General features: G+C 45.8%; 1 protein-coding gene across 5 annotated transcripts in view; it reads left to right on the plus strand.

The window, feature by feature from the left end:
• Window positions 1-13,195, plus strand: part of plekhg2 (pleckstrin homology and RhoGEF domain containing G2) — an 83,270-nt gene that overhangs the window by 37,421 nt on the left and 32,654 nt on the right. For all 5 annotated transcript variants that reach the window (XM_023961328.1, XM_023961326.1, XM_023961327.1 and 2 more), the window contains one exon: window positions 5,463-5,563. In XM_023961328.1, coding sequence (XP_023817096.1) covers window positions 5,463-5,563 — 101 coding nt within the window. The remainder of the gene's footprint in view (window positions 1-5,462; window positions 5,564-13,195) is intronic.

Consider the following 13,195-nt stretch of genomic DNA (forward strand, 5'->3'; position numbering starts at 1 on the left):
GTGAATAAGTAATAGGTACTAAGTTAGAGTGACTAAGTTAGAGTGACTAAGTAAAAGTGACTAAGTTAGAGTGACTAAGTTAAATTGACTGAGTTAGAGTGACTAAGTTAAAGTGACTACGTTAAAGTGACTAAGTTAGAGTGACTTAGTTAAATTGACTAAGTTAGAGTGACTAAGTTAAATTGACTACATTAGAGTGACTAAGTTAAATTGACTGAGTTAGAGTGACTAAGTTAAAGTGACTAAGTTAGAGTGTCTAAGTAAGAGTGAATAAGTAAGAGTGACTAAGTTAGAGTGACTAGGTTAAAGTGACTACGTTAGAGTGACTAAGTTAAATTGACTAAGTTAGAGTGTCTAAGTAAGAGTGAATAAGTTAAAGTGACTACATTAGAGTGACTAAGTTAAATTGACTGAGTTAAGGCCCGTACACACCGGGACGAATATTCGCCAGGCGTTATTCGCCAGCGTTTTTCAACACGTTTTTTTGTGTTCACACCCAGGCGATTTTCGCTGACGATGAGCCGAGTGAACATGCAATTTAAATCCCTGACATTAGATGGCGCTTAATGTAAACAGAAATACTCCTGTACACAAGGTGGCGCTGCGCAACTTTACGCTTCTTAAAGTCGCTTTTCACTAAGAAGAAGAGAGCAAGTATTTACGCGCTTGTCAGAATAATACAAAGAAAACATGAATATTTCAAGCATCAGTAGCTCCAACTGGTGCTTGGTTCGGGGATATTTTAGAATGTCCGTCATTATTTCTTCGCGGCTGTGTAGATGCAACTCGGCGTCTATCTTCTTCGCTGGTATGTGTGCTCAGCAAGGCAGTTTTGTGTTTGAGCGCCCCCAAGTTGTGTTTTACTGTAACTTCAGAAGCTCCAGACACGTGTGCAAAAGCGCCATTCTCATTGGTCGAATAGATTTCGACGCGAGGCGTCAAGCCAAAAAAAACAACCCGAGGCGTTTTTTTTTGACGCTTTGACGCGTGGCGTTTTTTCGCGTCGGTGTGCACACTCTCATTGGTGCCCTTTGTTTAGTCACGAGGCGTTAAACGTCGGCAAAAATCGAGCACGAAATTCGTCCCGGTGTGAACAGGCCTTTAGTGTGACTAAATTAAATTGACTAAGTTAGAGTGACTAAGTAAGAGTGACTAAGGTAGAGTGACTAAGTTAAAGTGACTACATTAGACTGACTAAGTTAAATTGACTAAGTTAGAGTGACTAAGTTAAATTGACTACGTTAGAGTGACTAAGTTAAATTGACTAAGTTAGAGTGACTAAGTTAAATTGACTACGTTAGAGTGACTAAGTTAAAGTGACTAAGTTAGAGTGTCTAAGTAAGAGTGAATAAGTAAGAGTGACTAAGTTAGAGTGACTAGGTTAAAGTGACTACGTTAGAGTGACTAAGTTAAATTGACTAAGTTAGAGAGACTAAGTTAGAGTGTCTAAGTTAGAGTGACTAAGTTAGAGTGACTACATTAGAGTGACTAAGTTAAATTGACTAAGTTAAAGTGACTAAGCTAAACTGGGCATCCCTTAGAGCGTCCTTCGTTAAGGAAGAACTAAAAAGTAAAAGAAACCTGCCTAGCCGTTACATTCAGGTAAGTCGGGGAGCAGGAACAGTCATTTATTTTCTTGCACTTTCTTGAACAGTGAAAAGTACAAACCACAAAAAATACTTTTCACAGGCATACATATGTCCTAAACACGAGATAACAGGACATCAACACTTAGATGAATGTGCGTACCTGCTTCCCAAGTTCTTCTTCTTTCTCTTTCGGCTTTTCCCATCAGGGGTCGCCACAGCGAATCATCCTTTTCCACCTCACTCTATCATGAACATCTTCTACCCTAACGTTAGCCAACTTCATGTCCTCTGTTAAGACATCAATATATCTCCTCTTTGGCCGTCCTCTTGCCCTCCGGCCAGGCAGCTCCATCTCCAACATCCTTCTACCAATATATCCACTATCCCTCCTCTGAACATGTCCAAACCATCTCAGTCTGGCTTCTCTGACTTTGTCGCTAACACAGGCAACATGAGCCGTCCCTCTGATGTACTCGTTCCTTATCCTGTCTAACCTGGTCACTCCTAAGGAGAACCTCAACATCTTCATCTTCGCTACCTCCATCTCAGCCTCTTGTCTCTGTCTCACTGCTACCGTCTCTAACCCATAGAGCAGAGCTGGTCTCACCACTGTCTTGTACACCTTTCCTTTGAGTCTTGCTGGCACTCTTCTGTCACACAACACTCCTGACACTTTCCTCCAACCGCTCCAACCTGCCTGCACTCGCCTCTTCACCTCTTTTCCACACTCCCCATCACACTGAACTGTTGACCCCAAGTACTTAAACTCCTGCACCTTCTTCACCTCAGTCCCCTGTAACCTAACGCTTCTACCTTGATCCCTCTCGTTCAGACACATGTATTCTGTCTTACTACGACTGACCTTCATACCTCTTCTTTCCAGAGCAAACCTCCACCTCTCTAGCTGTTCCTCCACCTGCTCTCTACTCTCACTGCAACTTACAATGTCATCCGCAAACATCATTGTCCAGGGAGATTCCTGTCTTACCTCGTCTGTCAGCCTGTCCATCAGCATAGCAAACAAAAAAGGACTCAAAGCTGAACCTTGGTGTAGTCCCACCTCCACCTTGAACTCCTCTGTCTGACCTACAGCACATCTCACCACCGTCATACTTCTCTCATACATGTCCTGAACTACTCTGACATACTTCTCTGCCACTCCAGACGACCTCATACAGTACCACAGCTCCTCCCTCGGCACCCTGTCATACGCCTTCTCTAAATCTACGAACACACAATGCAGCTCCTTCTGACCTTCTCTGTACTTTTCCATCAACATTCTCAAAGCAAAAATGGCATCAGTGGTGCTCTTACGGGGCATGAAACCATACTGCTGCTCACAAATCTCCACCTTCTTCCTAAGCCTGGCTTCCACTACTCTTTCCCACAGCTTCATTGTGTGGCTCATCAACTTTATTCCTCTATAGTTGCTGCAGTTCTGCGTGTCACCCTTGTTCTTAAAGATCGGGACCAGAACACTTCTCCTCCATTCCTCAGGCATCTTCTCACTCTCTAGAATCCTATTGAACAACCTTGTTAGAAATTCCACTGCTGTCTCTCCTAAGCACTTCCATACCTCCACAGGTACGTCATCAGGACCAACGGCCTTTCCGCTCTTCATCCTTTTCAGAGCCTTCCTAACCTCATCCTTTCCAATCTCTGCTACTTCCTGCTCCACAACAACCACATCTTCCTCCCTTCTTTCCCTGTCATTTTCCACGTTCATCAGCTCCTCAAAATACTCCTTCCATCTTTTCTGTACACTCTCTTGGGTTGTTAGCACCTTTCCATCTCTGTCCTTAATCACCCTTATCTGTTGCACGTCTTTCCCATCTCTGTCTCTCTGTCTGGCTAGCCTGTACAAGTCCTCCTCTCCTTCCTTTGTGTCTAACCTGTCATATAGCTCATCGTAAGCTTTCTGTTTGGCCTTTGCCACCTCTCTCTTCACTTTACGCTGCGCTTCCTTGTACTCCTGTCTACCTTCCTCAGTCCTTTCTACATCCCACTTCCTTTTAGCCAACCTCTTCCTCTGGACGCATTCCTGTACTTCCTCATTCCACCACCAAGTCTCTTTACCGTCTTTCCTCTTTCCAGATGACACACCTAGCACCTTCCTACCTGTTTCCCTGATAATCTCTGCTGTAGTTTCCCAGTCCTCTGGAAGCTCATCCTGACCACCCAGGACCTGCCTCAACTTCTGCCTAAATTCCTCACAAGTTTCTTCATTCTGTAGCTTCCACCACTTGGTCTTCTTTTCTGTTTTCCCTCTCTTCTTCTTCCTGACCTCCAGAGTCATCGTACACACCAACATGCGGTGCTGTCTGGCTACACTCTCTCCTACCACCACTTTGCAGTCATTAACCTCTCTCAAATGACCTCGTCTACATAGGATGTAGTCCACCTGAGTACTCCTACCTCCACTTCTGTATGTCACTCTATGTTCCTCTTTCTTCTGGAAGTAAGTGTTGACTACAGCCATTTCCATCCTCTTCGCAAAGTCCACCACCATCTGTCCCTCCAGATTCCTTTCCTTCACACCAAACCTGCCCATCACCTCCTCATCACCTCTGTTGCCCTCACCAACATGCCCATTAAAGTCTGCTCCAATAACAACTCTCTCTCCTCTGGGAAAACTCTCTATGACCTCATCCAACTCACTCCAGAATCTCTCCTTCACTTCTAACTCACAGCCAACCTGTGGCGCATACCCACTGACTACATTCACCATCACCCCTTCAATTTCTAACTTTAGGCTCATCATCCTGTCTGAGACTCTTTTCACCTCTAGAACACTGTTTACAAACTCCCCCTTCAGAATCACTCCTACCCCGTTTCTCTTCCTATCAACACCATGATAGAACAGTTTGTATCCTCCTCCAATACTACGTGCCTTGCTGCCCGTAGTATTGGAGGAGGATACAAACCTGCTTCCCAAGTTCTAAATCCAAAAAGAAAATGCCAATAAAAAGACACGGCAGCTCCCAGAATTGCTCTAACCAATAGGGGGCCAGAACAGCTGCATGACCATAGATTGACCGGCGCATGCATGAAATATAATAAACTATCTAATTCAGCTAAATGTGACCAACATCTACTATCCTACACGTCTCCCTCTTATCCTTGTCAATGTTTCATCACTCATCAGGGAGTTTTTTATTTATTTTCCTGTGGCTGACTGACTCTGAATCTGAAACGTGTCTCTGCTTCTTCATCACTGCTGTCGTTTTCTTCCCCTTTTCCTCCTGTGTCTGTCCTTGATCGCTGTGCCTGAGCGTCCTGCACCCTTCAAGAGGTGTTGGATGCAGCGAAGGTCTCTTCTGATGAGCTTCGTCAGACACATTTGTGCAGGTTGGAGCAAGAAGATCTGGATGTTGTATGTAGAGAAAGAAAGAAAAAAAAGTGAAGCACAAGCTCCAATCAGAGAAAAAAAACCCGGGTTGTTAACTAGAAAAACAGTTTTAAAGAGGAAAAAAAGCTTCATTAATGTCTTCATCAGCTCAGATCCGGGGGGGGGGGGTCAGCTCCCCAGGGGTCCACTGTGTGATCAGCTGATCCATTTCTGAAGGTCTGAAGGTCGGCTGATGAGTTTAGAAAAAAGTTTTTTAAATGTTTCATTCATCTTCTTCCGTTTTGTCCCTTTTGGGGTCACGGGGCTGCTGGAGCCTATCCCGGCCACTTATGGGGGAAGGCAGTTTTGGAGAAAACCTGGTTCAGATTCATCTGTATCGTCTCCTTCCTGTTGGTTTTGATCCGAGCTTCCCGCGAGCTGAAACTCCAGAACCAAGTCTTTGTTGGGCTGGTGAAGCATCAGCAGCAGGTTGTCCTGATGGAGCAGACACAAAGGCCTTACAGTCTGCACTTGTGTGCTTGCAGGATTACCTGGGCTGCATCATCGACTGTGGTGCTCTGGGACTCAAACCGGAGCAGGTCAGCTCTCTGTTCTGCAACATAGAGGACATCTATGAGTTCAACAGGTGAGTCTCAGATGGACGGACGCACCAGGACGGCGTCTCAGTGATGACCTGCAGCTTCTTTACTTCTCTGGTTCCTGAAACATTCTGAGGTTTTAGACCAAAGGAGTAAAATACGTCGACTTCAGTAAACCTTCAGCTAGAACAACATTCAACACAAATTTTCATTTGTTTTTTCTGCAGGTAAACAATTTAGATTGTTATTGATTATTTTTAGCGCCTTTATTGTTGTGATTGTTTCTGCAAATGCAGCCTTTTAATGATTTTTTGGTCACTCATGACATCTTGACTCAAAGTCTTCTTTCTTTCAATGTTTCATCCAAGTGGTTTCCCCTGCCAATTTTAATTCCTGGGACAGGAAGTCATTGAGATACGTTATGCTAAAATTCTGTTATCCATAATTGTAGCATTTTTAGAGATGTGGTCATGTGACTCTTTGGTTTAGCCTCATGGTCGTCACCATATTTGGAAGGATTTGACATCAAACTGTTACTGAAAAAGGGGAGTGAGCGGAACACGCCCACCAAGGCTGATCTGGAGCTGGTTGATCAAATAATTACAGGTCATTCAATAGACCACGCCCCTTTTGGAGCTGAAGTTTGATCTCTGACATAGAGAGAAAGGTATTACGGATGTTAAACCATGTTGGTGCTAAGTCTGCTGTGTTAAGCTACGTTCACAGGAATGCGACCACTGCCAATGCATAGTCTATGTAAACCAAGGAACAATCAGGAACTCACATTTAGTAGTGACGTTTGGATGGCGTCCCTCTTCATTCAAGTCGATCATGGAGGAGAAAGTAATAATTGCAGTCTGTGCCTTAATGGGATTCTATCCCGCCAAGTCTGTCATATATTGGAATAGAGCTGTGAGAGAAAAACTCTGGAGCAGTCGCCAGATTCGCACCAAGACTCCTCCCACTGCAGGGGGCAGACATGCGCTCGGGTCGGGTAGCGACAGTCCAGTGAGAACGCCACAGGCTGGTCACATGTCCTGCGTGAACACGCTGTCACGTCACAGCAAAGTGAATGGATGCAAACTCGAGTTTGCCCCCTGGTGGTTATTTGGTGAATTTTTATCAGGTTTCATCAGGTTCTCTGACGACTGTGATGAAGGCGAATGGTTTTCCGCCAAAACATGTAAGGTACGTTTGACAAAAACAAACCGTGTCTGATAAAAAATCATTTAAGAACTCAGTTTTATCAGGTTTGTTTTGCATCAGCAGACGGTTAACTGCCTCTGACTTTCCTGTCTTGGTATCGGCCGGTTTCTCGTACGTTTATCTGTGATGAAACCAGAATCCCACTTTTGACGACAGAATGCGTCCAGGCTTTGGGTTTCATGGTTTGACCCCCGTGGCCAACACAGTTTTGGTTCTTGAGTCAACATTTTCAGATGAAGAAATATGACGACGTTGTGGTTTTTGAGTTGAAAGACTCAGAAATCCGATCCGTCTACGGCTGGTCTGCTGCTGAGGTTGTTGAACGTTGTGGACTAAAACAATTGTTCATGATATTGAGAGGCTGCTGTAGAGTTCTGACCATCTCTTTAAATGAGGACCACAATGAAAAAGCCTTTGGGAGGGAGAGGCATTGCACTCTGGCAGCCCTCGTGGTCTGAGAGCTAACCGCAGGAATGTCCCTGAACAAGAAGCTGTGACCACCACCGCCACAGACGTGCAGCAGTGAGAAGTAGGGGCAGCTGGAACACGTCAGGCCCTGGAATGGTCAACTAGAACCGACTCCACGCTTTCTAAGCAGCCAAAGGGTTCCAAGAGTCAAAACTAGAAGGCTCAAAGTCTGAAGGTTCTTCTGAAGAGGAGAAAGTCTTTCCCACCACCGATGAAGAACCTGCTCCGGTAGAGCTGGAAGATCTTTGCTCAGATGGAAACACAAGTCCTACCAAAAGTTTCAGCTCCGATCAGTAGAGACGTTTACTGGGACTCTGACCAAAAAGTGATTTATGGCAGAAACGCCAACAACGTGTATTCTTGATAACCTGGATCTACCAAGGTTTGATTACCTGGACGAGGTTCAGCCAATCAGTGGCCTCTTTATGTCATCATTTCCTGCTCTACAACATCTTCATCAAACTGATTCCAACCAAAAGGAACAGAAACACTGAAAGGGGAGCTCAGAACAGGTAGATGGAGTCAAGGTGAAAGGTCAGTAAGACACCATGTGGTGTAATACAGGGCCTCTCACTGCAAGGATACTGGTTTGAGTCCCAGGACTGATGGGGTTAAACCTGCCACCACCAGAACATTGTTGGGGCTGACAAAGCCTAGTAGAAGGTGGTGAAAAGAACAGCTGCCCCACTTTTCAACATCGAGATGAAGAAAGAGAAAAAAGGAAAAGTGTCAGAGAGGAAGTGGAACTGATTCTTTAGGAGTCTGGGAAGGAAGCTGTTCCACTGTGTCTGCGACACACACACTCTGCCAGGGGTCCTGTTTTCACACTTCACTTTGACACACACACACACACACCCAGAGGAACAATGTCACACACACACTCACCACACACTGGCCTTATATCATCCATGCTTCCTGCCGCCGTTCTCATGGGAAATATTCCATACAAGAGCGGACGGTCCTTCATCCTTTTTTCAGTTAATTGGGTTCTGATTTTCTCTCACTCTCTCATGCACACACACACACACACCACCACCACCAACACACACACTACACAAACCGACACAAACGAATGGGACCAGACGGACTGACAGAACAGACCAAGAGGATCCAGAACCATTTGAACATGACGCCTGAGCCCTTTAAATGTGTGTGTGATCAGAACATCAACCGTGTTTGGACCGGCAGAGAGTTTGGGTGCTCAGGAGTGGATGGAGATCAGGATGAAGCTCTGACTGGTTTAGTCTAGTAACTGAATGAATGTATCGTCCAGATAACCAAAGGTTGGTGAGAATTGTTGTATTTGCCTTAAAGTGGTTGGACTCAAAGTCCATCAGGGCCACAGCGGCGCTGAGGGAACGGCGGGTTCTCCACGCTTTCTGAGGAACTGGAACAGCGTATGGGCGGAGCCCGCACCTCGATGTCACCTATTTAAATCCATCAAATCGGAAAGTGGCGTTCACATGACAGAACTCTGAGAACCTGCAGACGCAAACGTCTGCTGAAGTTCTTCATGACGTTCCTCAGTAGAGCGCCACTTGAGACTTTGAGGGAAGAGGAAGTCAGGCGCTGGTCACATCGCATTCGTGCTTCAGCAGTGAGGTCAGCAATTCACTCGGCCTCCTGGGACATCATTATCAGCTCTGTTTTCCCATGGTGCACTGGGCCAAGACCAGCAGCTGAGTCACAGGGGCGAGTGAAGGCAGACATCAGACGCTGGGATTTGACTGAAGTGTTTCTGCTGGTTTCATTTTTCCGGCCTGTTCTCCTCACATCCTTTCTCCCCTGCTTTGATTTAGGATTTGAACTTTGACCCCGTTTCACTAACCAGGGGGTTTGTAGTTCCTAATGCCGCACAAACACAGCGTGACGTATTTATAGTTGTGAGGACTTTCACTGACGTGATTCATTAATGAGGCTGTTGACCCCAAATCTGAAACCCGGTCTGAAGCTCCCTGCAGCTCTTTGAAGCCCACCAAGTCCGTACCAGAACATTCCACAGCTTATTAGATTAAAAACAAAAAAAACAGTCACCGTGTCCTGCAGCAATGACGCAACAGGGTGATCTGTCTTCTCATTTTGGGTTACTGGATCCAGATCCTGGACAAGCCCTCACCTTTCCACAGAAAAAAACAGTTTCTGCTGAGAAAAAAGGTCATATTTGACCCTGTTGACCTCTGAACCTACTTTTGTTTAGACACTAAGGAAACTATCTAACAGTCCAATATAAAGAAAGTCCAGCAGGAAGTCTTGAACCTCCATCACCTACAGGAATCCGGACCAACATCAGTATGTCTTCCTGTCTTCAGCTAGATGGTCCCACACTTGTGCTGTCATTGTGTTGTTGTGTTGCGTGTCGGCAGCAGCAGATGCTTTGCAGTAAGTGGTTATTGCACTGCCAATACATTCAGCAGATTTATGGAACATCCCATAATCTGGACATTTCTTCTCGGAATCTGAGAGGCATTCTTCACATTTATGTCACCGTTTTTTTTGGACTTTAGGAGATGTTTCTGGTGTGGTTTGCACAAACGAGCTGCTGTTCACCTGCGACCACCAGCCGCTCTGCTGGTGTCCGGAGAGGCGGCGGCCGGCGGCTGCTGCCTCCGATCGCTCAGTGATGTGAGGATCCGTCTCCCGGTAACCATTCCCACTCCGCCCGCTGCTGCTTGTCTGCAGGGTGGTCTGCAGGAAACTCCATACCTGTCATTCAAAGTCTTTTGCGCTTTAATTGCCCCTTCATCCTGGGCCAGGTGTCATTTCTGAAACGTGCCAATGGGGTGAAGAGTTAAAGTGCTTCTAGACCCGATTTTCCATCCAGTGGCGAGCGGTTCCAGCATCACAGCTGGCCGTATTTATCCCCCATTCCTCCTCTGATAGGAAAATCACATCATACGGCCAAAGATGAGTGATTACAGAGCAATTCACAGCCGAGGGCTATTAAAGCAAATGAAAGAGATGCAGATAACCCAGCCTGCCCGCCAGCTCTGCGTGCACGCCACTATTTTGGTCAGACAGCCGCTCTCCGGGCTCAGACTGAATCCAGACGGTTCTGCTGATAAGCAGCTGTCAGAACTGCTGTCCTATCAAAAGCTTCTGCCTGATCCGAGGCGGCGCTGACCCCGCCTCCACGCCTAAACCCAGAGAGGCTGGCAGCTTCTTGGCTCCGAGGCCGACGGTAATTACATGCTGGAGTTGGTAAAAGGCGTCTTGACACACAGACAGCGACGTGTCTCGTCATCCTTCTGATCTTTAACTTTGAACGTTTCTTTGGTTTCAGATTTAAATCTGCAGAAACAGATTAGTTAAAAAAAATGTCTGACGCCAGAACAGAGAAAAAACCTAAGACCGCCCACATCCAGACGGACGGCGTGGAGCCCAGAGCACCTCTCACTGACGTCTCTGAAGGCTCCGGCTGGACCACCCCTGCAGAAAAGACTGAGGCAGTCCACACCCCGCCAAAACACTGACCAAAAGCCAGCAGAACCAAGCACAGGGGGGGGAGTGGCATGGGTGGGGCCGGGCTGGAGACTGTTATCTACAGATGCTAGATTTTCCCCCAAAAAAATCCCAACTTTTCTATTGTAACATTCACACCGTCTCTGTCAGATGGTGGACGTCATGAAACCATCAGATGGCGAATGGCAGCTTTAGCCGAAGGAAAGAATTCCATCGATCGCGTCCTGATCTGGGAAATCGCCTCATCTGGAGGAGAACATATTGTGTGAAGCCACATTTGGTCTTTAAGATGTTAACCAGCATTTCAAACTGATGTTGAGGTTGCTGTGATCTGCTGGACGTGACCAAACCTGAAGAACTTGCTGGAGAGAAGTTTGGCAGCAGTTGTCCTTGGATTCCCTTCAGCCTTTTGTTTGTTCCTCTGCATGTTGAGAAACGGCCTTTAGTGGAGGAGCAAACCCAGAGTGATGGATTGTTAACATCCTCCGTCCGTCATCGGGTCAGAGTGGTTCTGACCACACAAGCAGCGTCATTTGTTCCTCTCTGCCAGCAGCACGCTCTCCAGAATGCCAGTTTAACCCGTTAAAGGTCAGTCGAAGTTTCTCTGCTGCGTCTCTCGTGGTTGTCCTCGTGTCTCCTCCTCCTCTTCCTCCTCCTCTTCCTCCTCCATCATCCGTGTCATTAGCAGCATACCTGGGATGCCGCAGCATCAGCTGCTGTTAATCACGCTGTTAACCGGCCGCTCTCCTGGTGGGAGGACAGAGAGCCGTGTTTGGTTTGGCCCCGGCTCACAGAGGGGAGGGGGTTTGAGCGTTCGGGGTTTGTGGGTCACCGGGGTCAACCGGGTTCGGGGTGGGTTTGTTTGTGTAGCAGCTGAAAGTCCTGAGAAAGCAGGCGGGCTGATAGAGCGCATTGTGGCACCGAGGTGTGAAGAGCCGGGGGGTGGGGGGTGGGGGCCGGGTCAGAACCATGAAGCCCGCCTGGATCTCCTCGGTCCAGATGGAAGCAGGTCAGTACCAGTCTGCAGATGTGGAAGACCTGGTGGTCTGCTGGTCTCTGTTCTTCCAACCGTCTGCAGATGAAGTCAGAGAGTTTTAAAAAATGCCGTTTGTTCCGTCAATTCCTGGAATTTTTTCTGCAGAAGAATCTGTTTGAACTCTGAATAGATTTGAGTGATTTGCTCCAAATTTGCTCCAATGTACAATCCCAGTTCTTCCCACTGTGATGCACAATAAGGCTGAAACTGTAGAACTGGAGATTTTGACAATTTTTTGCTGCAAAAAATCACAAAAATCGAGATTAATTTAGATTTAATGTTTTAAAAGGAAGATCAAAAGTATCAAAATGTTATAAAAAAATGTATGAATGCATAAAAAAAGTATGCAAAACTTTGCTAAACTCTTTAACATTTCCCAGGGGTTTGTTTTAAGGGGAATCCTCTTTTTGGGTCAAAGCTAAAAACCTTTTTAGATCAACTTCATGGCAGGAGAAAAGCCTGTGAGATGTTCACAGACGTCAGGAAAAACACACGCATCTACCGTCATTCCAACGGAATCTGAAGCTTCCATAAAGTGTTGCACGTTTTCAGAACCAAATTCATTGTAAACTGTTATTTGTGTCAACATTGGAACCTGTTTGTCTGTCGGAGGGTACTTGAACTCACCACACAAAGTGTACCAAAATCATTCAATCCACAGTAAAAATGACAAGTACTACAAAAAGCAGTAAGAGTTTGAAAAGTTCAATAGTGTCGTCTCGACACAGTTAATCAAAGACTTACATATAAATTGTTAAAATATCTACAAAAATGAAACATTTAAACAGTCAAAATGGGATTTGCATCCAACACTGACATACAGTATTTTCATTTTCGTGCAGTTCTTGGACAGCCTCATCAAGAGGGAGTGCATTTTGGTTTGGATTTAAGCCAAATTTTCCTTAAATGTATTAAAGGTTGGACCCTCTCTTAGGGTGGGGGGTCCACGGTTTCAGATGTCCCAGCCCTTAACAGAGGGAACATATCATCTTAGACTGGTACGTCTTAGACGTAACCCTAACCCATTTCAGCTTCATATGTTCCCTTATTGGAGCAGGTGCAACACATGAAGGATTTTCTAGATTGTACATTTTAAAGTTACTATTTTAAAGTATTTATCATTTTCAGAATTCCAAAGATTGTAGGTTTCCAAGACAGAGCAGTGGTGGTGGGTAACTGGTTTCTTGGTAAATCTTTCCATAGCCTTTTTGTGTAAAGAGTTGATCTGTTTGAGAGTAGAGTCCCTAGTGAGTGTCCAGATTGTGAAACAGTCATTCATGTGTGAAACACCATGGCGTGCAAAAGTATCCCCAACTTCAGACACATCGTCACAGATGGTCTGATGTGTCTGAAGTTATTCAAGAGTCTGACCTGGACATGGTTTTGAAAAGTAAGGGAGGAGTCAAGAATCCCTCCAAGACATTTATATTCTTGAACCAATTCAAGCTCCTCGTTTCCCAAAAAACAAACATTGGAGTTGGTCTGTAGGTTGGGTTGTTTGGAGAAGGTC

Source organism: Oryzias latipes, chromosome 13 (genome assembly GCF_002234675.1).
Source record: "Oryzias latipes chromosome 13, ASM223467v1".
In the NCBI taxonomy this organism is placed as follows: domain Eukaryota; kingdom Metazoa; phylum Chordata; class Actinopteri; order Beloniformes; family Adrianichthyidae; genus Oryzias; species Oryzias latipes.